At 41.6% G+C, this 25,216-nt stretch overlaps 3 protein-coding genes and 1 long non-coding RNA gene across 6 annotated transcripts in view; 1 reads left to right on the forward strand and 3 right to left on the reverse strand.

Annotated features, from left to right (window-relative positions):
• The window catches only part of AK8 (adenylate kinase 8), a 108,380-nt gene extending 104,689 nt beyond the window's left edge, over positions 1 to 3,691 (reverse strand). The window contains 1 exon segment of the mRNA XM_077836168.1: positions 3,608 to 3,691. Coding sequence (XP_077692294.1) covers positions 3,608 to 3,691 — 84 coding nt within the window.
• A 797-nt stretch (positions 3,692 to 4,488) lies between these two features.
• SPACA9 (sperm acrosome associated 9) lies at positions 4,489 to 11,867 on the forward strand. 2 transcript variants are annotated; one of them, XM_077836170.1, is made up of 5 exons: positions 4,489 to 4,592; positions 7,888 to 8,043; positions 9,432 to 9,634; positions 10,313 to 10,460; positions 11,804 to 11,867. In XM_077836170.1, exons 2-5 carry the CDS (start codon positions 7,900 to 7,902, stop codon positions 11,810 to 11,812), a joined length of 504 nt encoding a protein of 167 aa, XP_077692296.1. In that variant the 5' UTR covers positions 4,489 to 4,592; positions 7,888 to 7,899; the 3' UTR covers positions 11,813 to 11,867. The 2 variants fall into 2 exon arrangements, with proteins under 2 accessions (XP_077692296.1, XP_077692295.1); XM_077836169.1 differs by lacking the exon at positions 11,804 to 11,867 and having other exon boundaries at positions 10,313 to 10,706.
• Positions 8,821 to 17,844, reverse strand: LOC144276221 (uncharacterized). Its single transcript, XR_013348204.1, has 2 exons — positions 14,813 to 17,844; positions 8,821 to 9,186 (listed from the first exon to the last, which is right to left on the reverse strand). It is a non-coding gene; the product is annotated as an uncharacterized LOC144276221 (long non-coding RNA).
• A 654-nt stretch (positions 17,845 to 18,498) lies between these two features.
• TSC1 (TSC complex subunit 1) overlaps positions 18,499 to 25,216 on the reverse strand; it is a 58,078-nt gene continuing 51,360 nt past the window's right edge. For both annotated transcript variants that reach the window (XM_077836005.1, XM_077836003.1), the window contains 3 exons: positions 23,911 to 24,098; positions 23,401 to 23,562; positions 18,499 to 21,894 (listed from right to left, as the gene is read on the reverse strand). In XM_077836005.1, the coding sequence (XP_077692131.1) occupies positions 21,378 to 21,894; positions 23,401 to 23,562; positions 23,911 to 24,098 (867 nt within the window). In that variant the 3' untranslated portion in view covers positions 18,499 to 21,377. The remainder of the gene's footprint in view (positions 21,895 to 23,400; positions 23,563 to 23,910; positions 24,099 to 25,216) is intronic.

A 25,216-nucleotide genomic window follows, 5' to 3' on the forward strand; every position in this document is an offset into this window, starting at 1 on the left:
AGACCATCCCTGACAGGTGTTCATCTAATCTGCTCTTAAAAATCTCCAATGTTGGAGATTCCACAACCTCCCTAGGCAATTTATTCCAATGCTTAACCACCCTGACAGTTAGAAGTTTTTCCTAATGTCCAACCTAAACCTCCCTTGAACCAATGGACTTAAATTGCAGCTTGTCCTATCCTTAGAGGTTAAGAAGAACAATTCCTCTCTCTCCTCTTTGTAACAATCTTTTATGTACTTTAAAACTGTTGTGTCCCCTTTCAGTCTTCTCTTTTCCAGACTAAACAAACCCATTTTTTTCAATCTTCCCTCATAGGTCATGTTTTCTAGACCTTTCATCATTTTTGTTGCTCTTCTCTGGACTTTCTCCAATTTGTCCACATCTTTCCTGAAATGTGGCGTCCAGAATGGACACAATACTTCAGTTGAGGCCTAATCAGCACGGAGTAGAGCAGAAGAATTATTTCTCGTGTCTTGCTTACAACACTCCTGCTAATACATCCTAGAGTTATGTTCACTTTTTTTGCAACAGCATTACACTGTTGACTTATATTTAGCTTGTGGTCCACTATGACCCCCAGATCCCTTTGTGCAGTACTCCTTCCTAGGCAGTCATTTCCCATTTTGTATGTGTGCAACTGATTGTTCCTTCCTAAATGGAGTACTTTGCATTTGTCCTTATTGAATTTTATCCTATTTACTTCAGACCATTTCTCCAGTTTGTCCAGATCATTTTGAATTATAATCCTATTCTCCAAAGCACTTGCAACCCCTCCAAGCTTGGTATCGTCCACCAATTAATCCTTATCTCCCAGAGTACTGTGTGCAACTCATTTCTAACCTAATAAAGCCTCACATCCAAAACCTTCCTAACTAAAGGTAGGAAACATAATGAGCCACAGTTACACTCATATCCAAAACCCCATTTATCCAAATAAATTCCACATCTCCTGTTCCATTTCGATAAACTGAGTGTGTGAGGGGCAAGGAATCCACAGCATATCTGCCTGACTATTTATGCTGTTTACCTTTTGTGTTTTATCCAATTTATGCAGTTTACCTTCTGTATTTTATGCTGTTTGGACAATGAAAATAAACTAACCAGTTTCACTTGCAAGTGCTCATGCTGTAACATCTGGGTAACAAACACCACAGGAAAATATTTAAATCTCAGGAAAGAAAATTGTTTTCATTGGTATTACAGTGTAAATACATGAAAAAATATACTATGTTGTTAAAAAATGATTTTAAAAAACCCCCAAAACCAAATTTGGCACCTAAGTTTACCTGACAGTGATTCTTTAAAGATTATAAATAACAAACCCAGAAAACTTATGAAGTTATGATGACACATGGTTCTTATAGCTGTTGATGACTGTTACTTCTATGATTCTAAGCTCCAGTGCTCCAATCACTTATGCACAAACTTAATTTTACTCACGTGTTTAAGGTTAGGTAAATGCATAAATGTTGAAGAGCTGGGGCTATTATTTACAGGTGTGTGTTTGTGCCCTCAGATGGCTAACAAAGCTGTGATCTGAGCAGATCCAGATTCACTCTTAGCAGTCCAAGAAGGATTTTCTGTGATGTGCGGTCATGCTGGTGTTTTTCACCTCTCTTTGGCATGCAGAATGAAGTTTTATGTTAAAGAACAAATTTTATACAGCATTGCTCATACTAAGTGGATCTCAAAATTCTCACAGAATAACATGATTAAGTTACAGAGCTAACAAATAATAGTAGAGACAGAGAAAAAAAGGCATATGCAAAGGAGAAAAAGTATGTTTTGGGGTGAGATTTGAGAAGAGACCATCTTCCTAATGCACAAAATAAGGATGTGAACAATGTTAACACTGGTATGTGTTATGGACACTTTTTATAACAAACTATAACAATGTTCATCACAATATTAGAACTCTTATCCCTCAACAAACTTTTCAATGCTCAATATAAGTAAATTAGACCTAAGGAACAGACTGTAGAAACTCACAACCTCCTTTTTGGCTAAGAAGTCAATCTCATTCTTTACTAAAATAACAAGGCTTCTTTGTAACTCTGTTTTTATTGGTTTCATATTAGTTGTACATATTCATAAAAAGGCACAACAAGAGCATAATTTTTTGATGAAACAGCACAAAATAGACAATGCCCCCCCCCCCAAAAAACCCAACATATATTAAGATTATGCATTAATTCACTAACCTAGTCTCAAAAAGGGCAGGTACCTTCACATAACAATTTTTAAATACAGGTTTCCCTACTACTATTCTACCATACTACTTTCCATCACAATCCACGAAGTATCATACTTATCAGGCCTGCTTTGCATTTGATCGACTCAACACCTTTCTTCCACAGACAGTCAACATTTTTACAGAATTATAGATTGCAATTAAACCTTGTTGATAGCCAGTGCATTATGTTTTTCTAGCATATAGCTTGTCCAATTTCCTTGAGACAGGGACAGTGTCATCTAAGTTTTCCAGAGTGGCAAACTACTCAAGATAGTGCTTGAAAAGTAAAGAATCATAGTGCTTAAATAAATAACGATACACCTCAATACATGGGGGATACAAAGAGATTCATATTTCCTTATGATTAATTTGACAACACCCCAGGCTGCAGACATAAACAGTGCTCCGTCTTGAAAGATAATGAGGAGTCCGGTGATACCTTAAAGACTAACAGATTTATTTGGACATAAGCTTTTGTAGGTAAAAAACCCCACTTCTTCAGATGCACGGAATGAAAATTACAGATACAGGCATAAATATATCTTGAAATATGTGGTCAGATACCTCGTGTTGTAAGTGATGCCTGCACCAAAAGTGCCCAACTGCATATCAGAGGTGCCCTGATGTACCCAAGGAATCATTGCTTCTTTTTTGCCAGATGCACCCCAGCAAGTGCTAGCATCACTCTTCATGGAGCTGAACCCCTCCACCCCCACAGCTCTCACCTGCCTGCTGGGAATGGTCATTACACTTTCTCCCACCCTCAGCATACCCCACTGTATGCTGGGAATGGTTTATACACCTCCTCTGAGCACTCTACTACATGCTGGGAACAGTCATTATGCCCCATGTCCTCAAATATACCGTGGCATGTTGGTACTCAGGAACAGTCTGCATCAGGTAACCCCAGGCCTGGAGTAGGGTTACCCAGTGCGTGCTAGGAATTGTCAATATGTCCAATATACCAGCATACGGTGGCAGCAACTGTTAAACCCCCACACATGGGGCAGGACCCACTGCATGCTGCGTGCAGCCCAACCAGTGCCGGGAATTATAAGCACCACCCACCTGCGCTGGGCACCCCAATGCATGCTGGGAGCAGTCCTCCTTATAGGGGGCTCCCCTCCAACCAATGCTGGTGCATGCTGGGAACTATAGTCGTTACCACCCTCCCTTCACCTCTGGCTTGGGCCCCCCAAGGCACGCTGGGAACTTTGGTTGCTGATAACCACCACCATACCCACCCCCAAGCCCTTGGGTGCCCCAGTGCATACTGGGAGGTGTCCCCCCTCCGGGGCGGGGGGGAACACTGTTATTCCATCAGTATCACCTGCGGGCGAAGGGACTTGCGGCCTCCCCGCCCCTGCCCTCACCTGCAGGAGCTGGAAGAGCTCGTGCTTTTCCGCATAAATGCCCATCTCCCGGGGCACACGGAGCGGCCTGGAGGTAGCGTCCATCGCACCCTTAGCAACCGCTCGTCGCTAAGGAGATTACGTTCTCACCACGCGACGCAGGAGGCCTCGCCCGCCCCTTAATCGGCACGAGCCTTCCCCGGGCTCGGAATGGGGCGTGTGACCTCATCAAACAGCGACAGACTCCTTTAAAGGGGCGGCAACTGCTCCCGGCGTGTCCGTGCCCCGGCGAGTCAATGACCCCCCCCCCTTCTGCCTCTCCCCCAAGGGCGTGGGCACGAGCCCTTCGCTGTCTGGACGTGGCGGGGGAGAGAAAAGCTGAATCAGATCCTCGCGCCTTCCAATTCCCCACCCCAGGACCCGTCCCCCACAGCCCCTACCCCCCACACAAGCCCGTACCAGTGCCCCCGGCCCTCCCCCACACAGCCTCTGCCTCCCTTACAACCCTCCATCAGTGCCCCTGCCCCCTCACATACGGTCTCCGTGCCAGTGCCTCCTGGGCCCCCGTCCCCCACAACCCCTATCTGTACCCCTGCCCCCTCCCACACAGCCCCCTGCCAGTGTCCCCGGCCCTCCCTCACACAGCCCCTGCCTCCCCTACAACTCCCCATCAGTGCCCCTGCCCCCTCACATACGGTCTCCTGCCAGTGCCCCTGCCAATGCTCCCCGCCAACAATGCCCCTCACAGCGCCCCTGCCAATGCTGCCCAGCTCAATGCCCACTCCCCCTACTAGACCCAAACTGACTTTCCCCCGCCCCCTGGTCTGTGTTGCCCTATGGCAGGGGGAGACGTGGATACCCTACGTCACCGTTACCTCGGGAGACGGTTGTAACAATTGCCCTGCTGGGAGCTCGCAGCTGGGGCTGGCGCCCGCAGGGCTCCGGGAAGCAGCCGGTGTCGGGGGCAGGAGGTCCGGGACATGCAGGAGTGGGACAGCAGCCACAGGTGAGTGTAGCTCGGAGTCCGGACTGGCCAGAGGGACTCACCAGTCTGCCGGGCTGGGATAAGGGGTGCCCCTCAGCCAATGCAAATGCCCTCTCCGCACCCGCGAGCCCCTCAGCCCTTGGATGCATGGGGCGATCAATGCACCTGCAGCGGGCCCCAAAGGCTGAAGCTGCATATTCAAAATTCTGACCATGCCTCTGGTCAAGGCCACAGCCCCGTTCTCCGCCAGCCCCTCCATATCCCACTTACCGGCCAGGCTCCTGAGCCAACCCGCCTCTGTCCTATCAGCGACCCAAACAGCGCAGCCTAGAGGGGCTGCTGTCGAAACTAACCAGCAGCTCAGTGAAACTGACCTCCTGCCTTGACAGCTATAGAAAATAAATCCTCCAACAGGAAGAAGGGAACTTGATTTTAAATACCGTTTTGAATAAGGTAAGGTGTCATTAGTAAGACAGGTAAGGAAAGAGGATGGTTGACAACATGCAAAAGTTAACAATGACAAGAGATAAAGAGTAGGCTTATATTCTGTAACTGAATTGATCATGAGCTTCTCTGAGCTGTAGGGATCTGGTCAGTTGGTGAAAGTTTTTACTAAAGGCCCTAGTTAGCCTCAAGAACGCTTTACAAGATAAGGCACTTCTGGCATAATTCAGTTGCTGGAGAAGTTTGCTTATGCTGCATTACTGGCAGCCACGCTAATCGAAACCAATTCCTTGTGTGCCGTTTAGTAAACAACTTTTTTTCTTGTCTAAGGCCTTTCTGCTAAAGACTTCAAAGCACTTTACACAGCAGCAGGGAGTGTTCAGAGGAGCCTAAGGGAGTTAGGTTCCCAGATCCCACTGAATTTCACTGTGAGGACACTTAATTCCTAGGAAAATCCCATCCATCCTCCTGTCTCTATTTACTACTGGATGAAAATGAGATTGAGAGTTTTAGTCTGTCTGTTCTTAGTGTAGTCTCACTTTTGTGACAGTCAAACTGTATTGATGTCACAGAGAGGCAGGACTGTAGAGATGACGAACAAGCAACAGGAACAAGTGAATGCCACGACTGATTCTGGGAAGTGCTAGGTGCCCTATATGCCCCATTGAAACCTTAAAGGCAATTTGAGGACCTATTGTATCTTCCAAGCTGCTAGAGTTTCCACTTGAATGAAAACTTGCTCATAAAAATAAATTGTAACAGGAGAGTTACAGAGGGTGATTTTAAAGGCAAGGTATCTCAAAAGTTTTTCAAACTTGCCCATGAAGTGTAAGACTTTAAGCAATTCGCATGGTAAGGAATGGGAGCTACTTTAGACAAGAATATACAATTTTAGTTAAACCTATTTACTATCTTATAAAAACATCCATTAATAGATCTTGTAATGAATTATTTTGCTAGTAAAACCCTAATAGTAAGGAGTACAAGCTATATTTGTAAAAACTCAATAGTCAGACCTGTTACTTGCTCTGTTTCTGAAATCCATTGTAGACCTATACTTTTTTTTGGCCCCTTTGGACATTTTTTTCCTAACAGAGTTGTAGCCTATTTATGACACCTGCAAATAAATTCATTTCACCTGTGCTTTGATTTTTAGAGGAGCTATGTAATCCAACTCCCACTGAATTCAAATGGGAGCTGCTGGTGCTCAGTACCTTTGGGAAGAATCAAGATATATTACCCATTTTTTTTATGGAAAGTCAGATGCATTTTGTATTTAATTTAGATTTCTTATATTTCTGATCTAATCTCTACCCTTTTACAAACAATTTTAAACAATTTTTATTGCAGAAATGTAAACATGTTTGCTGTGTCAAACTATTAGGATTGAGGGAAAAAATACATTTTCTCCACTGGAGACTTTTACATTGTGGATTTCAATGCCAAATTGCTACTTAGTTATTAAACATGCAGAAAGTGTAAATAGCTTCTTTGTGATCAGTTTTGATCTTGGTAGAGGGACAAACCTAAGCCCACCCAAGTGAGTTTCCCATCCTCACCCATCCCAGAGTATATGTAGATTTTACCTCACTACAACATGAGGGCTTCTGAGGGCCAGCTATAGTTTTTATGTGGGGATGCGTGGGGCCTCAGGCATACATCCATAAACTCCACCACATATTTGGGAGTGGGATGGTTTGGCAGCTGGGTAAAACAGATTATGGGGATACAGGAAGATTTCAAACTAGTATTGGGGGAAGATAGGGACATCAGGGTGCTTGTTGCTTTATGGGGCATCATCAGAAGTGTAGAGATGGGGGATTTTAGCAACTGGGAGGTGGCCCATGTTCAGTCCGTAAGAGAGGAAATCCTCATGATCTGCTGATGGAGAAGGCACCCCAAAAGTAACTATACACTTGACAAATCCAGCCATGAAATTTGGAACCATGGACAGTTTTGCCTTTCATTCTGGGTCACCTTCTGGCTCTGCACTGTATCCTCAGAGTATTAATACCACTCCCAGCTGAGTGGTGTGTGCATTTATGGGCACTCTTAAGAATCCTTCTTCTGACCCCAGAACTTGAGAGCCAGATTTACCCAAGGACATGCAAATGGTGGTGGTGCCCACAGTGCCCCTTCAGCATCTAGATTGCTGGGGCTAGGAGCAATAGTAATGATTTGTTGTTGGTTTTTAAACTGGAGGAAGATCAAAAGGGAAAGAACAATAGCAGCATCTCTGGAGTAGGAGCAAGGCAAGTTAAGGTACAACTATGGGGGTGCAGGGAGTACAGAAACTGGTAGCCCTAGGCAGTGCTCACCCCGCCTCTACATTCATACAAGACCAGCACTGGAAATCAGCACCCCTTGCCAGGCCCCCATCTTGCTGTGAAAGAGCCAGAGGTTAACCTCAAGTCCAGGTCTCCCTTGTTCCATCGCACTTTACTGCACACTGCCTCTCAAGCTGGCCTTCATTTAATGTTAGAAGACAGTTTTCAAGCCGCTTGGGCAATAGTTTTACACTGGATAAGAGAAGATATTTCTCCCTTTGGTCCTCTCACAGCATTGTGTTAGATGCATTGCTACATTATGTTTACAATAGATCCACTAGGGTTTATGGCATCTGATTGTCAGTGGTCCCTCTGGGTTCTCTGCCTCTGTTTGCAGCATCATTACTACCTCATTGACTTACTGTTTGGCGCTCTGGGGCTGCAGAGCCTTAACACAATATATTTTCCCATCTTCTTGATTTTTTTCATTTTTGGGGGGCAATTCAACCCATCTGGCTAGAGCTGTAGGTGAAAATAAAGTTGCACATGTAAAATTGTATCACGTTAAAAAAATAACTTCCTCCCTCTCCTTTTTCAAAATCCAGGAGGGCAGGAAAATGAACGAGGTAAAAGAGTGTCTGAGAAACATAGAACAGACTTACAAGATCTTCCAGCAACAGCAGTTCACATTTATTGCAGCACTGGACCACACCAGAGAGGAAGCACATGACAAGATCAGGCCTGTAGCAAGTATTGGACAGGTAAAGAAATCAGCACAAAGATCTCTGCCAGTAGTGATGGGGATAGCATAATGCTGTTATGCGCTTGTGTATATTTCAGTGGCAAATAACTATTTGCTAGGGGAAACTATATACAAACCCCTCTAGTAAGATTTGTTTATTAACTCATTATTATATGCTACAATAGATCAAATAGATACAAAAGTATCTACATGATGATCTACCCATTTATACAAATGCTATACTGCTCAGTACCACTTTAGACAATTTAGCCTAACCACGCCATTTCCCCACCTCACTCCTAACCACAAATATACAGTACAAGACGAACAAACCCATCCTCCCCTGCCACACTTGTTGTAGTAAGCAGCTTACTTGCCTCTTCCCCCGGTATTGGAGCTACTGTATCTTTCTATAGTGTTTTTTTTAAATAATGGCTGTGTTAGAGAGGTGGGATGATGGAATGAGGGCTGAATGTCTCTAGAGAGTAGGGGGTTCTGAGTTGGTATGTGATTTGTCTTGGAACTTTCAAAAATATTGAATATTTTAAATAATGTGAAGAACTCAGAGCCTGGAAGAGAGACTGGGAAAAAAATCTCAATAAAATTACAATTGTGCTGAGAGCAATATTACGTCACCAGGATCAATCCCTTTGCATGTGGAGACAGCATGTGTCATCAAAATCAGGGTTCATTACGATTTAATTTTTCTACTGTAATAACGCCAGGGCTTTGTTCACTATTCAGAAGAGTATCTGGATAGATTGTGTTATGAAATAATGTCAGTTTCTACCAGGAATTAGCATTGAGATTTAGTCTTAATTTTTATTAAATAATAAATTTAGCAATACATATGCTTTGTAAGTGTTAATTATTATAATGTCAATGACTAAGGTTCAGACTAATCCACCTCCTGCTACTTGGCAGGAAGACCTTGTACCTAGTCATTTCATCTCTTTAATTTTGATCCACCACTCACTAGTATATAAAAAAAAAAAAAAAAAAAAAAAAGGTGACAGGAAACACCCTCAGATCATAGTAATGGAGCCACACTGGTCACGTAGCTGCAGTAGCTCGGCCAGCACTCCTGTTCCAGCAGGGGAGGGGGAAGAATGGCCAAGGATTTGCACATCAGTGGATTTCACCAGCCACACCTCTCCAAATCCTATTGCATGGGAACAGAGGAAGCTTTTTACCCAGGCAGGCTCCGGAAATCCAATTGCATGTAGGTTCCACTGCACATTGCTTCCTTCGGAGCCATGGTTGAGAGGGCAGTTTCTCTGCAATATAACACAAACTGCATCGAAGCAGCTCTTTGAATGTAAAGCAATAAAAACGGCACCAGCTTGTCTGAACTAGTTTCAGTGCAGTTTACATATTGCCCTTCCTTGTACATGTTGCATTACACAGGTGCAGGCATACATGGATCATCACTGTAACAACACTACCGATAGACGCATCCTCCTCATGTTCTTGAACATCTGTAGTGATCTGAACAAACTCTGCCAAAAGCTAGAAGCCCTGCATCCTGGTACCAGTGTAACGAACAATATTTTGGAGAAATGCAAGCTGCTCGTTAGCCCCAGCAACGACCTGAGCACCATCCGAGCCAAGTAGGTCTATTATCAGCTCACTTTGATACATTTCTCATTGTAAAAAAAGCAAACATCACATCACTTATAAAGCTGGGAAACAATCAGAGAGGCATGGTCCTCTGCGGATGTAAGCGAAATTTGTACTCCAGACCACCACCACCACCACCACACATCCATTAAAGCCATGTGACTAGGTCTTCTAATTCCAGTAAAAGAGCAAGGGTGCCCCAGTTATCCCGTTGGTTTTTGGAGAATTTCCCCCAATACTATTTACTCTCCACTCACAAATGGTTAGATTTTTTTTTTTAAATTTGTGAATTTCAGTGCTAGTGAAATGTAGCATATGCGCAGCCTAGAATACTGAAGTCACATGCAATGGCAATACAGGGTTTCCCCACCCCACACTGTCAATGGTTTATTTCAACTGAGCAACGAGCAGAGGAGAGTCAAGTATTTTTTACACACTGTTGAAATTAAATCTGGGGGCAACCAGATTTGGGCCCAGTGGTGAGGAACGTTATTGGACAGGAACGATTTCAGCCACACAGTCTAGTTCTGACCATCACTGACCTTTTGTCTTGAGAAAGTAATTGAAAGTGTCTATGTACTTGTAGCAGCGACCCTGAAAGTGGCATTGTGGGGTTCCATGTGTGTTTATTTACTATCTGGTAAATAACTGCTTCCTGCCCCCCGCAGGTACCCTCATGATGTGGTGAATCACCTGAGCTGCGATGAAGCAAAGAACCACTATGGAGGTGTGGTGAGCCTCATACCCATAGTCCTGGACTGCATGAAATCATGGGTGGCCCACAGTGAGAAGTTACCTCGGAACTTCTTGCAAAATGTGAGTGATGGAAGTGCTGACTCTCGGAAGAGAACACAGCAGGATGTGTCAGCAAAGGCATCTGCTCCCCTAGGCCCACGTCCCGCTATCCTCACTACTGCTACTCAGACCTTGGTTAGTTACAAGGACTATTCACGAGAGCAGAACAGTAAGCATGGTAAAAAAAAGCACCTGAATGGCACAGGGAGTACCACTTGGAAATATCTCAATGGACCCTGGAAACCACCTGGGAAACACTCCTTTTAAAAGGAACAAAGCTCATACATCTTTTGCATAGAGGTGGCTGGTTATTAAATATGGTATCCAGTATTCACTTCAGTTGTTTCCTCCCGCCTTGACCCAAGTTCTGAATATAGGTAGTCCTGTAAGTCTCCAAAAGCAAATAAACCTAGATCTTATCAGACACCTTTCTACTGAGATCCAGAGAAAGAGTGGGAACAGGGGTAGTATATGTCACATGTATTCCTCCTTGACAGGTCTAGTGGTGAGAGTAGTGGATGGAGTTAGGACTAATCAGATTCTGGTCTCTCACCAATGCTGTGTCTTGGGCAAGTCACCTGGAGTCCAATTGTATGACTTCCTATCTGATTTTCTCAGGTTACAGGTTGCTCAAACTTACTGTTGTAAATAGCCTGCTATCTGAAATCTAAGCTGGGTGCATTGCATCCCACACCAATACTAGTAATAAAGACTAAGCCAAAATCTGACTTCATTTATAGCTGTTCAACCCCTTCACTTTCCATGGGGTTGCATAGGTGTAAGTGAGGACAGAATTTGGTCCTGTAGTTTAATTGTCAGTGTGTGAACCACAACAGAATCCAGCTCACTCTCCCAGAGCTGTTTTGGCTATGCAGGGCTAACAAGAGGAAAAAGTTATTTATCACTAGTATTAGTGTGCAAGACTCCAATCCAGGGAGCAGATCTACTGAGGAAGAGGTGACCATTTTCAGACACAGTCTCTTTTCAGAGTAGAATTGCACTTCAAGGTCTCTGTGCCTCTGCTTTCCCTTGGGTACATCTTACCTACCTCACAGAGGTGTTTGATGCTTGGGGCATTAGCAGCTGTAAGGCATTTGAGATCAGCTGATGGAGTGTGCATAGAAAAGTGCAAAGTATTTTTAAATCCTTGCCTTCCTACAGAGTCTCTGAAGCCAGCTAGCTATCTACCTTTCCAGGACTAGGTTATGAAAGCCAGTCCATCTGTAGGCTCTCTTCCCACAGTTATCACTTAGAACTGATCTGTATCATTTGCTCTATGCTTTATGCATTAACTAAGCTCTTAACAAGATCTTGATAGTCTGATGTATTTTCCTGTATCTGATTGCTCTTTTCCCCTCCTACAGGCAAGTTAGCTCCTGTTCTTTTGCCTCCTGCCTGAAGACACTCCTGAATAAAAGTTTCCCGTGCATGCATGGCTGTGTTTGCTAAAATTATGGGGGTGCTATTACCTTAAAATGACCAGATTTTTGAAACAAGTATCAACTGAGATGGGAGGGTTGAGCAAACAAAGAAGTGCAGGAGGGAATGGCAGTTCGGAAGTATTTACAGGTGAACTTTCACCTCCCCCTCTATGTATTTGTTCTCATTCTCTTCCCCCACCACTCACACACTTCTTCATAAGATGTACAGGAATCATTGCACTAACCCTCAGCACTGGGATAGACATGATTTCTTCAGCAAACGTCAATTATTTTTAAGTGATCCTATTCAACTGAAACTACTGGGGAATTCGAACAGATTGAAGATTGTTGGGCTATTTAACAGACATAGTTGCTAGAAAAGATTTTAACTAGCAAAAAAGCCACCTTCCTGTAGAAGGCTTTATTTAATAGCTGTATCATGGAGGTGGCTTTAGAGAGAAAAATTAAAGTCACTAATAGCATCTAAATACTTCAAGTCAAGTTTCAGGCCTGATTGTGCTAGGCACTGTACAGACAAGTAACAGATAAAATGCTCTCTGGAGCAGGAACTGTTAAGCAGGAAATGTGGGCTATTGGTTAGACCATGGGCCTGAAGGTTACCACTTCCAGGTCCTATTCCCAGCTCTGCTATTGCCTCATTGAATGACTTTAGGTAAAAGTCATCTAACCTCTGTGGCTTAATTTCCCAATCTGAAATTCAGGAGAACAGAGGGGCTGGGAAGCTAATTGTTTGTAAAAGCACCTTTTAAAATCCTTAGATGAAAGGGGCTATAACAAGAATAATTTTTACCCACTAACGATCAGTTTCTTGAAGCCCCTTGCTATGTCAGCCCAGAGAGTGGGTGTAAATACTACCAGCAGCAAAGGAAAACCCCCAGAGGGTATCACTCCGCCTATGGAAAAGGCTGGCTGAGCATGCTCAATTTGAGACTTGCAGAGCACTGAAAGTACATCTGCAACCAATATCCAGAGTGTCTCCAGATCCACATACACAACAAACACTGGGGGATGTTGGAGTTGGCATTTTAAGGGAGTTTGCAAAACTAGGGCCCCCATCCTTCTGTCATTTAAGTCAAAGGGAATACTGACACTGATTTCAGTGAGAGAAGAATCAGGACCTGTGTTAGCAAGTTAAAAACAACCCTTCTTCAGTATCAGTGTGTCAGCCAGTCTGAACTTCCACAGCTGCACCTAACTCCAGATTAGACACAGGACACAAGACTTCCTTGAATAAATTCCTGCTTCAAGTCCAATAGCTGTGGTTGAACTAGAGCATATCTTCTAAAAAAAAAAAAAATCATTCAATCTTGATTTTAATTGTTCCAGTGATGGAGAATCCACCACAACCCTCATTAAGTTGTTCCAATGGTTAATTACTCTCACTGTAACAGGGTTCCATTATTTTGCCTGTGCTTATGCTACACAGCAGAATTGCTGGGGGTGGGGAGAGAGGGGGGAAATCTAACAAGGGTACTTCCCATTCATTAAAACTACCAACTCTTTTTACTGCAGTACAAGTTGATCAGAAATCACCATCTAAATTTAGTTTTAAAAGGGCCACAAGTGTGACTAAAATGGCAATTAAAAAATGAAATTGTTAAAACAGATATTCAGTTATATTCTCTTTAAATACCTATATTTTAAATGTCAAAGGCAAGCAGTTAGTTATCACTTATCTGTTCTTGCTACATAAAATGAGTGCAGTTTAGGATTTCTGAGAATAGTGGTTATGTGACCATACGTTCTGACCTATATTTAAATAAAAAAATAGTATGAAAATAGGGAATTTGCACTTACTGTAAATGTCTGCCAGCCTAATCAAAAGTTATGGTATATGAAAGATAAATGTCCTAGCATTTGTTTGTGCATTTTCGTATGTTGATCAGCACATTGTTCCAGCAGCTGCATAAGTCTGAAAAAAGAATCTCTGCTATGGTAGGGGAGCTCAGTGACTCTAGAAGAGGGAAAGCACAAAGAATCTCCCCAAAACAAAACAAAAATTGCAGGGTGGACAGACAGGCATATTTCATCTACCAAGCATTTTACAAACATTAAGTCATTCACAACTTTGTGAGATCGGCAAATTACAGATGGGAAAACTGAGGCACAGTGAGAGGTCAAGTGACTTGCCCAAGGCCAAAGTCCAAGTTTTGGGGATTCCTGATTTCTAATCCCAGCTTTGACTCCTAGTCCTGGGCACAGACCAGGTCTTATTGCACTAGTATAAGATCTGAAAATCCAGTTTTAACATCATTCTTTATATCGTGTAAGCTGCAATATTTGGCTTCTGATCAGCTCAAACTACCGTATTAATTTTGAGGTTAACATAGTACCAGTTCACTTTCAGTTTTGTGTATTAAATATCAGAACCCTGCCACCCAACAAGTTAAGAGCTGTTGCTCATGTCTTACCCAAGAGTTCCTAAACTTAGCAAATTAGTGAATAATTCCAAAACTAACTGCCCCAGTCCTCTCACCCAGTCCTGTTCACTAAAATTCCTCATGGACTCTTGAATGGAAAAATTGGAAGTTTCTAGGGAAACTATAATTTTGCAATAACATGACAATGGTCTTTTGGAAGATTTTTTCAAAGATTAGTTGCAAAAACAGTTTGTCCAAATTACTTTAGTTTCTATACAAGTTTTCCTCTACAAAATGGATGACCACTACTTCAGATAGAGCGAAGTTTGAGAGAAATTTAGAAGGTTCGTAGGGTAGGAAAAGACAAGAATCAGCTTTGCAGCAGCAACCTAGTGGCAATGTTGGAAAGAGTACCATCTTGCCATAAATCCAGTTGACACCAAGTAGAAACTGCGGTAGTTGGAATGTAATTATCCAAACATAGCACTGTAATAAAACTTTGCTTTAACTTTGTCTTCCAAGTTCATACCCACAAACACAAGAAGCCTGTCAGGCAGCCAAACTAACTTACTTTGTGTTCCTCAAGTTCCTGAAGATCTCCTTGATCACCTGCTTTTCCTTCTGAAGACAAATACAGATACAAGCAGAGTACACAGGATCCCAATAAAATCCAGCTGTCTGTATGCTACATACTACTTCTGTAGTTCTGATCCAATTTAGACAGGGGATGGCATCAATCAAGAACCTGTATCAAATCCAAAATACCCCTTAGGTTAAACTTTTAAAAACCAAATCTTTAAGACTGGAGACACCATAACCAAAAGGATGCTGCTTACAAGCCATCCAGAAGAGAGCCGGGATCAAGTCAACAATTAGGAAGTCAGGGATTCAGCTAGACCTGAAAAGTCTTGCATGGAATCACAACAGGGAGTTTTGAGCTCTGCAGCTCAAAAGATTAGTTCTGAGTGAGGTGGCAGAGTCATGGAGGCCTCTAGTGGTCAGGTTTGGGAAGCAGCACTAAAGAACACAACAAGAAGGTCAAAAGGAGAGTCTGGTACGTGGCAGCAGAACTGTGAGCTGGAAGGAAAGCCAGGCTACTGGAAGGATGGGAAGAGGAACCAGGAGTTTGGCTCAGGGCTATAGCAACTGTGGACTGAGGAGTTCCTGAAGATCAACCTGTTGTGCTTTTTCTGGGACAGCATGACACACAGTACATTTTCTGAAGAGCACAACAGCAATGTACAGCAAAGCACACAGAATTCTATGTCTGGAAATGCACTGGCCCATATCCACTAAATTAATTTGAATGCTGTCAATAATAAGTATACTTTACAACAGTATTTTAAAGTGAACAAAACAAATCAGAAAAACGCTTGTTACCCTATCAGAAGTTCAAGAATCCCAGACATCAGTGCTCAAGCAACAATCTTCTTACTATATTGTGGGGTTTGTACTAACACTCTGTAGTTTGCAAAAAGAAAAAAGGAGTACTTGTGGCACCTTAGAGACTAACAAATTTATTTGAGCATAAGCTTTCGTGAGCTACAGCTCACTTCATCGGATGCATTAAGATGAGCCAACAGGGATGCCAAAGATCTTGAAACTGAATTGATAAGCGTTGCTATGTCTAAATTCAGTCCTGAATCTGGACAGTTTGTTTTGTGCAATCCAGAACAAACTACTGCAGTGAAACACCCATGAAAGACAGTTCATAGCCATTAGCCATTAGTTGTCTTACTGAAAACATTTTTCCTTCTGAACTAAGTCCCAGATGCGATACATTGATCAGAAACTCATGACTGTAGATTTCAAAAGTAGTTTTGATTTAAAAACAGTTAGTCACTCATGACTCAGTTACTATGAGCCTATTGGATCTTTTACCTAGAAAAGTATATTTTATGTAACTCAACTGAACAAGTAAAAACCACAAAGTGATCGTATTTTGGAAGTGGAGGACCCCCATTCCTCTGCTTTCTTTTGAGGGATAGGATCAAGACTTTGATTTGAGATTACAATCTTCCACTGACTTATTTTTGGTTAACACAGAGGTGGAAAAATAACAATGTGAATTTAGAAAAATAGAATTATGAATTGATATACACATTAAAGCGTGTCAAGCAATGAGTCCAAAGCTTGCGTGAAATAGTCTTGATTGTGAGAGAATGCCTTGGAAAAGGACTTGCAAACTCAGGCCCATTGGAAGTGTAATCACAAAGGGCAGCAAAATCATTAAAACCATTTGGGATTAAAATTAGTCTCAGAAACAAAGCACATTTAAGTTTTAGCTGTTTGCCTACAAGTCAAGCCTCTAGCATGTCTACAAATCAAGAAGGCAACTGGATAATTCAGTTTTTGTTCATTTCCTAAATTATTTCATCCTCAGATGTCAAATAATTTTTCATATTGTTTTTAAAATCCATACCATTGCACCAATAGTTAAGTAGCTAAAGTAATAAAATCAAGATTCATTGAGGAATTCTTGTACAGATTCAGTAAAATGAGTAATTGAGTATTTTCCTCTCCTGTTGTAGGATTCTTATTCATAGTTGTGTTTATGAGCATTAGAAAGTAACAAGGATAATTTATTTCTCTTTTTCTACCTTTGTGGAAATATATAGTTAACTATTTTTATGCTGGTCAGAGCAGTTTTTGAATGTTAAACTTGTATTGAGATATGTAACACTCAATAAAAAAAGAGAGTCAAGATTCTGTTTCTGCTGTTTTTCTGCCATTTACATCCTATTGGAAAAATTCATCCCAGTGCAGAGAGTCACAACAAGGCTTCCCACACCATCTGACCCTCACAGTAAGGGATTAAAGTGTGGTAGGCTTTGGATAAATCCTGTTTTGGGGATGAAGTTTATCCCCATACAAGTAGTTGACCTGTGCAAAAATAATATGATCTCTCCAGCAGCATCAAACGGTCCAAGTTGGTTCATGCATTTAAAAGTGTTAATTTTTATGCTCAAAGTACTTTAACTGCACCACTGAGATTCATGCTCGAAGAGCAAGTTTAAAAAAAAAAGTTGCATTTGTGCTCTTTCAGATTTTCATTCTGATTCCAGAATGTTGTAAGAGCACAGGTCAGCTTCTGAAACATCTTTTGACTAATCTGTATTTAAGAATGGCTGTTCCATTGCATTTGAGAAGTTGTTCTCTGGGTCTATTGGTCCTTCAGTGCATACAATTCCCTACGCTGGTACACTCCTATGTAAAAAGTCCCAAAGTGGAATTTGTTATGTAGTCACAACCTTAATCATAGTAAAACTAGCTGGCAAGGTTCTAATACAAGTCAGACCTTTAAGATGATTCTAACTGGGTCATCTGCAGTAGATGTTAAATGTGTTCCAACAACTAGACACTTTTCTGTTGTCTTTGGGGGGCCTTCAAACACACTCAACTTCTCTTTGGGAACTTCAGGTATGGCATCTGAAGCTGACATCTGGAATAAAGTCACAACGGTAAATGCTTTCTTTCTGGAAAGGATAGCTCACTATACCACTGTGATGTTCAACTATCATTGGCTGCTTGTAGAACAGTGGTTCTCAAATTTTTTTTTTTTTTTTTTACTGGTGACCCCTTTCACACAGCATGCCTCTGAGTGCAACCCCCCCTTGTACATTAAAAACACTTCTTTTTATATTTAACACTATTATAAATGCTGGAGGTGATGTGGGGTTTGGGATGGAGGGTTACAGCTTGTGACCCCCCATGTAATAACCTCTTGACCCCCTGAGGGGTCACGACCCCCAGTTTGAGAACCCCTGCTGTAGAAGATGAACAGCAGCATTCTGATCATAGTCCTACCCTCCAGACCAGCAAGCAGTGCTACGTAGAAGACAAGTCAAATATCCAGACTACTTGCAGGTATCTCTGGGTTTGTAGATATGCTTGGATACCAGAAGTAATAGGTCTGGCACAGAATTAACACTGAAAACTATATGTGCAGTTAAATTACTGGATTATACATAGCTATGACAACATCAAAGCTATTTTGCAAAGAGGGAAAAATTGCTCACGCTATCTATAAAAATAGGTTATAGAAATATAAAGGACCCCATCAGAAGGGCAGGACATTTATCCGTTTTGTAACATACCCAATACTATTAAACACTTGGACCTCTAAAAGTGCTTTAATGCTATGAAAAGCGCTTTAATGCTAATCTTGTTCCTGCACAGCTCACGTTTAGCCAGTATAGGTTACTGGCACAGATCCTTCACCCTGAGGGCACAGCTTGCAGAGAGCTCAACACAGAGTAGTGCAAAACAATACATTTTTATTTGTTCACAGTTAAACACAAGCAACTGCCTTGACATTTTAGAACATTCTAATAAGGACAGCAAAACCTCCTTTTGGTTTAAAGTTCTCTTTAGCTTAGATTGTACCATTTTTCCTTGTATTTCATATTTATGGCATTTAATGTGGATTGTTTAACATGCTTATAAAGAGCGAGGCAGGGAACAGATTAACTTTTGACAAAGACAGTGTTTTTAGATTTAACTAAAAGCAGTCAGTTAAAAAATATCTGTCTCCACTTCACTGATGGGATCCCTTTAAACAAAATGCAAGTTACTACATAAAGTAGATCCATAATTTTAGAGATTTACAAAAACAATGGCAAAATTTGTTCCTCCATAATCTTTGTGGTCCATAGATAAACCTTCTAAAGTGGTTTCTGATTCCATCCTAGTGCTAACATCCTTTTAAAAGAGAAAAGGTCACCTACTGATGAGCTCTGATTAGCTCCAGAGCATTTTTGCTACTAACAACAACAAAAGACCCTCCACTAAAAGAAGTGAGTCACCATGTGGCAGGATAGTCTGTTGGGAATTGCCAAACTGTAGGGATGTTCTAACTGATTCCTGTGACAGAACCGTACCCAATAGCTGAGCTAGCCCTTTTAGGGGCAATGTGCAAACTGTTTACTTCTGGGTGAGTGGGATATGAAGCCTCTGAGTCTTCACTCATTTACTATTGCAACCACCACCAAGTCTTAGAAAACCTACAGACGTGTCAACGAAACCAGTCAATGTCATTTGTTAAGTGACACTATTTCCTATTCTGTGCAGGTTCAAGCTTTGAAAAAAACCCACTGAAGTTCACCTTTACTTTCAGAGTCAGGACTGGCTGAAAGGCAGAAATGTATACAGACCATAGGTGTTATGGGAGAGGTGGAATGGAAGGGAAGGTATTGTCTGGTTGGGCAATGAGGGTGGGGGGGTGGTGAGAAGACTGGAAATCACAGCAGCTCTGTTTGTCAGGTTAGCAGAATGCCAGCCTGCTTTGATCAGTTCTATCCCTATTTAGATTAGGTCAAGCTAGAAAAACAGAGTACAAGTGTAGTTACCTTTCAGAAAATTCTTACCGCCATCCATGTAGACTGTTTAAAGGAAAAAAAAGACTACATCTGTAAAAGTAGGAACAAAATGAATACTGTTGCAGCTTGGCTCTCAAGCTGAAAAGGTCATATTACAGACTAAGTAATCCTGGACCCACACATATCAGAGTCTCACAAAAATGAACTTCTCTCTCTTTCCTAATAATGGATCTCTGTTCTGACAAGAAGGAAACCAGAGTTTGATGACTGACATAAATCCTGATCCCAAAGTCCTTCAGCATGCAAGGCTCCCCATTGACTTCAATGGGAATAATAAAGATGGGAAGGCTGCAGGATTGGGTCCTGTATATAATTTTGAGCTATATACACTGGCCCAACAGCAAGCTCAGTTGCTTGGGAAATTGGAGTGGAGGGGGAAGGAGAGAGAAAAGGAGAAAACTAGGTAGCCACAAATTGGACTGCCATGACCTCTGTATCCAAGAGAGCAATAGCACTGTGGGGAGGACTTCCTTTGTGAGTCTATCCAATTATTCTTGAATCAAGCCTGGAATCTTATAACCTACTCCTGGGAAGAAGAATGTTTGAGATTTTTCAACCCAGAATGAGGCTGTCTTGGTCAGCCTGGACAAAGACCACAATGAAAAGAGTCCAGGCATCACAATGGTCTCCCAGCCTAGAGAAACATTTGCAGAATCTTCTTCAAAATGCTCACTTGGAAGTTTTGGTGAACCCACTACTTTACACAAAATCTCTACATACTGTCCTTGTCTGGATCTTCCTGCACTCAGTATTCAGCTCTCATCACCTCTACTCATGCAACAATTTAAGGTCAGACAAGTACCAGTTTGTCAAACAAACAATGAACATCCTCCTTACCCACCCAAGGAAAAAAATCAGAAGCAATAGTGTTTTAACGAGACCTCAGCAAATAGTTTGGAGTTCCTTGGGGTGGGACAACATTTGTTCACATGTAATTTTCCAGGAAATGTTAAGGACAAAAGAAACAATGATTATGAATTGGGGTGAATGCAACATCAGTTTGCAGATATGTGTTGTTCTTTAACCATTTAGTCACTTGACCATAGTCCAATCTAATAAAGACTAAAGTTGGGGGAAAACAAAGAGGCAAAATAAAGACCTTCAGATGAATGCACTAGAAACTCTGGTTTTGCTTCTTTACAGAACATAACCACCAAAGTCACCTGCAAGGGCAACACAATTAACTGTTCTAAATTGGAAGCTTGCTGAGATATTTCAGCTAAGCAAAGCACTAAGCATTCATAGGTAAAAATAAAAGGAGGACTTGTGGCACCTTATTGACTAACAAATTTATTTGAGCATAAGCTTTCGTGAATGATCTGTAGCTCATGAAAGCTTATGCTCAAATAAATTTGTTAGTCTCTAAGGTGCCATTCATAGGTAGATTCACAAAAGTTAATTTGGCCTCATATTGCACTCAAGTTCATAGGATGCAACCACTCATTGGGGAGGGGAGAAGGGAAAAAATACTTATAAATGCTAACAGTTGCCCCTTCAAATTAGTACACACTACTACTGATGGGATTTGAGAGAGGAGAAGCAAAAGAAAGTTAGGTTGGGCATTACCGTTCCAGACCCTAAATCCGTTTTGCATTCATTCAGCAGTCATCTTCTGCAAAAAAAACATCAGTCCTGTTTCCACTCCACGAGCTAGCTGCTCATACCAATGAAACATAAAAGCTTTTAATTAAACTTGCATTCACGCCTCCTGTTCTATGCCAAGAATATGAAAATAACACTGATTGACTATCTTCCTTTTTAACTGTGGTCATGATGAGTTTCATTGTAGTCCATGATATGAAGCTGTCCAACACTGCTTTCCTGGTTCATGGGCGAGGGACTGGGGTTGTCAGGGCTTGAAGGAGCCTTTGCCTCCACCATGCTTGGATCTTTACATAGTTCACTCTTTAGAGTGTCAGAAAGACTGTTGATGGTCATACTCTCCTCATCACACTGGCTCTCACTCTTGTTGCGGAATAATTCACGCACCTTCATTCCAAGAAAGCTCTTGGAGCTGGGGAGTGAGCCTACAGTTAGTGGGACACTAGTGGAAGGCTCCAGCAACATGGATGCTTCCCAGTGACTGCTGAACTGACCCATTCTCTGGTTCTGGGGTTTTTCTGGGGTGGACAACTCACTGCTGCTGCTGCCGCTGCCTTTAGTGCTACTACCACCACCCCGGGTGCTCGGAGGTTTGGTCTCTCCATTTCTACCAATTGCTTCTTCACCGTATCCTGCCACAGAGTCTGCAAATCCTTCATTACTACAATCCAACCTGTTTTGGAATGAGACAGAGAAAGAGAGAGTCAAAGTGATGGTAGCAAAGGTACACCATGAAGAGATTAAGCTTGCTGGAGAAAAAGGCAGTTTACTTTGATTAGTTTCTAACTCTACCATTGCAGATGGGCTAAAACATACCCTCACCAGTTTCTCCTTTCAAATCAATCCTGCAGCAAAGCATAAACCATTGAACATACTACAGCCAGAAACATAACCAACATCACAGATTTAGTGGTGGACGTAGGTCCAGGACTGGCAGAGAGCCAAAGGGTAAGATGTACCTGCATCCTCACTGCTTTAGGAAAGGAATGGGGCTATAGTTCCCACTTGGATTTGTAGATCTATCCTTTGCTTGCTGCAGACCTGAACAATAGCTGCTCTCACTATACCAATTGTTTTTTGTAGCCATTCTGAAATTACTACAGGGCTAGGAGCAGGAAGCATTTCATGAGTGGGAAGGATTTATTTAAATCATATATAGGTGGATGCTAATCAGCAGAACAGACAAATTCCTAAGAGGGCAAAGGTAACCGCTGAGTATAATCAAGGTTATTATTATTTCCTCCCCCAGTGGAGAATCCCTTTTTAAACTCAGATAAAAGTCTCAAGTCTTCAATGAAAGCAATAGAGAGCTTTTCTTTGACTTCGAGATAGCTTCAATTCAAATGCGCTACGTTTGCATAAAAGAGATGCCTCTGACATCTTCTACACAAGCCAGTCATGCCCAAGTTTTGGTGTGATGATGGTAAATCCAGATAAGTTGTGAGAAACAATGCCTCAAAACTGACAATGTTTCAGACCAGAAAAGATGGTCAATTCCTGAGACTTTTGTAGTCATAATGAGGGTTCAGCAACTTTCATGCTAATGCAGCAGTTTGGATTAGATCATAACATCCAAATTAGGATATTAGCAATCCTAACGGTCCCTATTTAATGCAACAGGAACAAAAAGTGCCAATGGAGTAAACTATTTCCCTGGACAACATCCCATTTAAATAGAAGGTATTGTCTACACTGCTTACACTAGTTCCTACCAGTCAGTCAGCTAATTGTTACAAAGGGTAGAGCTGCCCAATCAGACAAGCTAAACTAGATTCATTATGCAGCAATTAGAATAGTTAAGAAAATTCTATTTGGTTGTAGATTAAAATGATAGGTCCTGGATGTGAGCTACTGGAACTCAAATTCTTCAGAGAGAAAATAAAGAGAGTGTTTTACTGGAATGGGTTTCAGGTGTAGCTAGTTTGCATAGTATTGTAGTTACTAAAGAGCTCCTTTACAGTTTATTCTCAACTCTGTTACTGACTCACTGGGTTACCTGGACAAGCCACTCATCTCAGTTTCATCACCTGTAAGAATGAGAAAAACTGATGCTTCGCAAAGGTGAGTAAAGTACTTGGATACTTAAGGATGGCAGACACTGAATGCTAAACATTACTAAGGGAGGTTTACCTCAAGCAGCTTGCAAGTCACTCACCAAGTTTTGTAATATTGTCCTTACCTTTCTTCTGCTGCTTCAGCTGCTTCTGTTTTTTCATCGTCAAGTTTTTTCAATAGGCTATCCTTCTCCCATCGGCCATACAGATCTAAAATCTCCAGCTCAAATGCTTGTGTAATTCTTTTCTGGGCTTTGTATCTGCTCTCTACCGCTTGCAGCTGGCCTCTGAACATACGAAGAACACATTACTATCAATTTAAATTTCTCAAAGTATAACCCATCTGCCAATACATTTTTTGAACTTTATTTATAACAACGTAATATATTTTATTGCACAAACTTCTATTGGTGAAAGAGACGAGCTTTCTTCTAAGCTTACACACGCTTCTTCAATTCCTGAAGAAGAGCTCTGTGTGAGCTTGTCTCTTGCACCAATAGAAGTCGGTCCAATAAAACATACTACCTCACCCACCTTATTTCTCTAATATCCTGGGACCTACAGCTACAACAAAATGGCAAACAACTTTATCTATAATGTAAGTTAGTATTAGTTACTGAAGTTGAAATCCCAACCTTGCTTGGATTTTGACATCCTCCAGATATTTCTTTTGCTCCAGTAACAGGTGATCTTTCTTAGAAAGCTGAGACTCCAGTTCAACTATCCGCTTCTGGGAGGCATCAAGCCTCTGGCTTTGCTGTTGAACACAGAATTTTGCTTTCTCTAGTTCTTTCCGAAAAGCAGCCTGCATCATTTCCACTTCCTGAAAAAGAGGGGTATTCTGTGTTCCTGAGCAATATACCATTTAGTGTCACATAAGTAAAAAGGCTAACTTTCATCAGATATAGTAAAATATCTACAACAGTAGATCCATCCCATGCCCCTTTGCTTTGAAGAGTCTAAATCTGTTTTCTCAGGATTTCACTGGGGAAGAAAGGTTTTAAATAGAGCTTTAATAGGGACAGGATTCCTATATGGTTTGTAGTATTTATACGTGTGCATACAGTTACAGATAGCATAATTTCTATGCAAGATGAAACAAAGTAAGTGTCCAAAAAAAGAGATGCAGAATTGGAGAATTTGTGAATGTATCAGGGATACTAAATTACCATGAATATAGCTCCACATGACCAGAATTTATTAGCACATCAGTGTTCCTTACTTAAGCCCTTTCCAATAGGGGTAATCTTGTATCAGATTAGAATGGATAATTTTCAATTTCTTTGAAATGTGGCCCTCAAAGTGCCAAAAGGGCACTTTTTTTGGCTTTACAGTTCACTTTCACTGGTTGCTGTCTCTCATGTAAAAGCAGGTACATTGTGCTGTAAATGTCACTTGCCCTACTGGTACAAAAATGTTTCCCTGAGCAGGGGTAATAAAATCATATGGTCCTTAGAACTATTACAAAAAAAGAAGCAAGGAGCATGAGACGTATGTGTGGTTGCAGAGATAAGCACTTTTGGTGACAATTGTTGAAGTGACATGGCACTACTTCTGCATGCTGAGACCTACTGTATTAACACTAAGCGCATTCCCATGCAATATCTCAAGGAGCAGATTCTCTTTTTACCTTCACCTAGAAAATGATATGCGATATGGATTTCTGCTCCAGGGTGATACAAATGTAAGTTTCCAAGGTCACTGAACCTATTAAGGGTTGGCAATTTTCCAGGAAAAGCTAGTTTATGCCAGGACGCTGGTAAATACCAGGTTAAATCCAGTTTAAACTGAGAAAAATAATTGCATCCACATCCAGTGAGTTCAGCAAGCAGAGAACAAATCTTTTCAACCTTTGGATATACCCATTCAAAACTGAGGAATAAGCTCAGTCTATCTACTATATCAAAGTTGGTCTTTTGCTGCATGGCCAAATGGACTGGT

The sequence above is a fragment of the Eretmochelys imbricata genome, chromosome 16, assembly GCF_965152235.1.
Source record: "Eretmochelys imbricata isolate rEreImb1 chromosome 16, rEreImb1.hap1, whole genome shotgun sequence".
Classification (NCBI taxonomy): domain Eukaryota; kingdom Metazoa; phylum Chordata; order Testudines; family Cheloniidae; genus Eretmochelys; species Eretmochelys imbricata.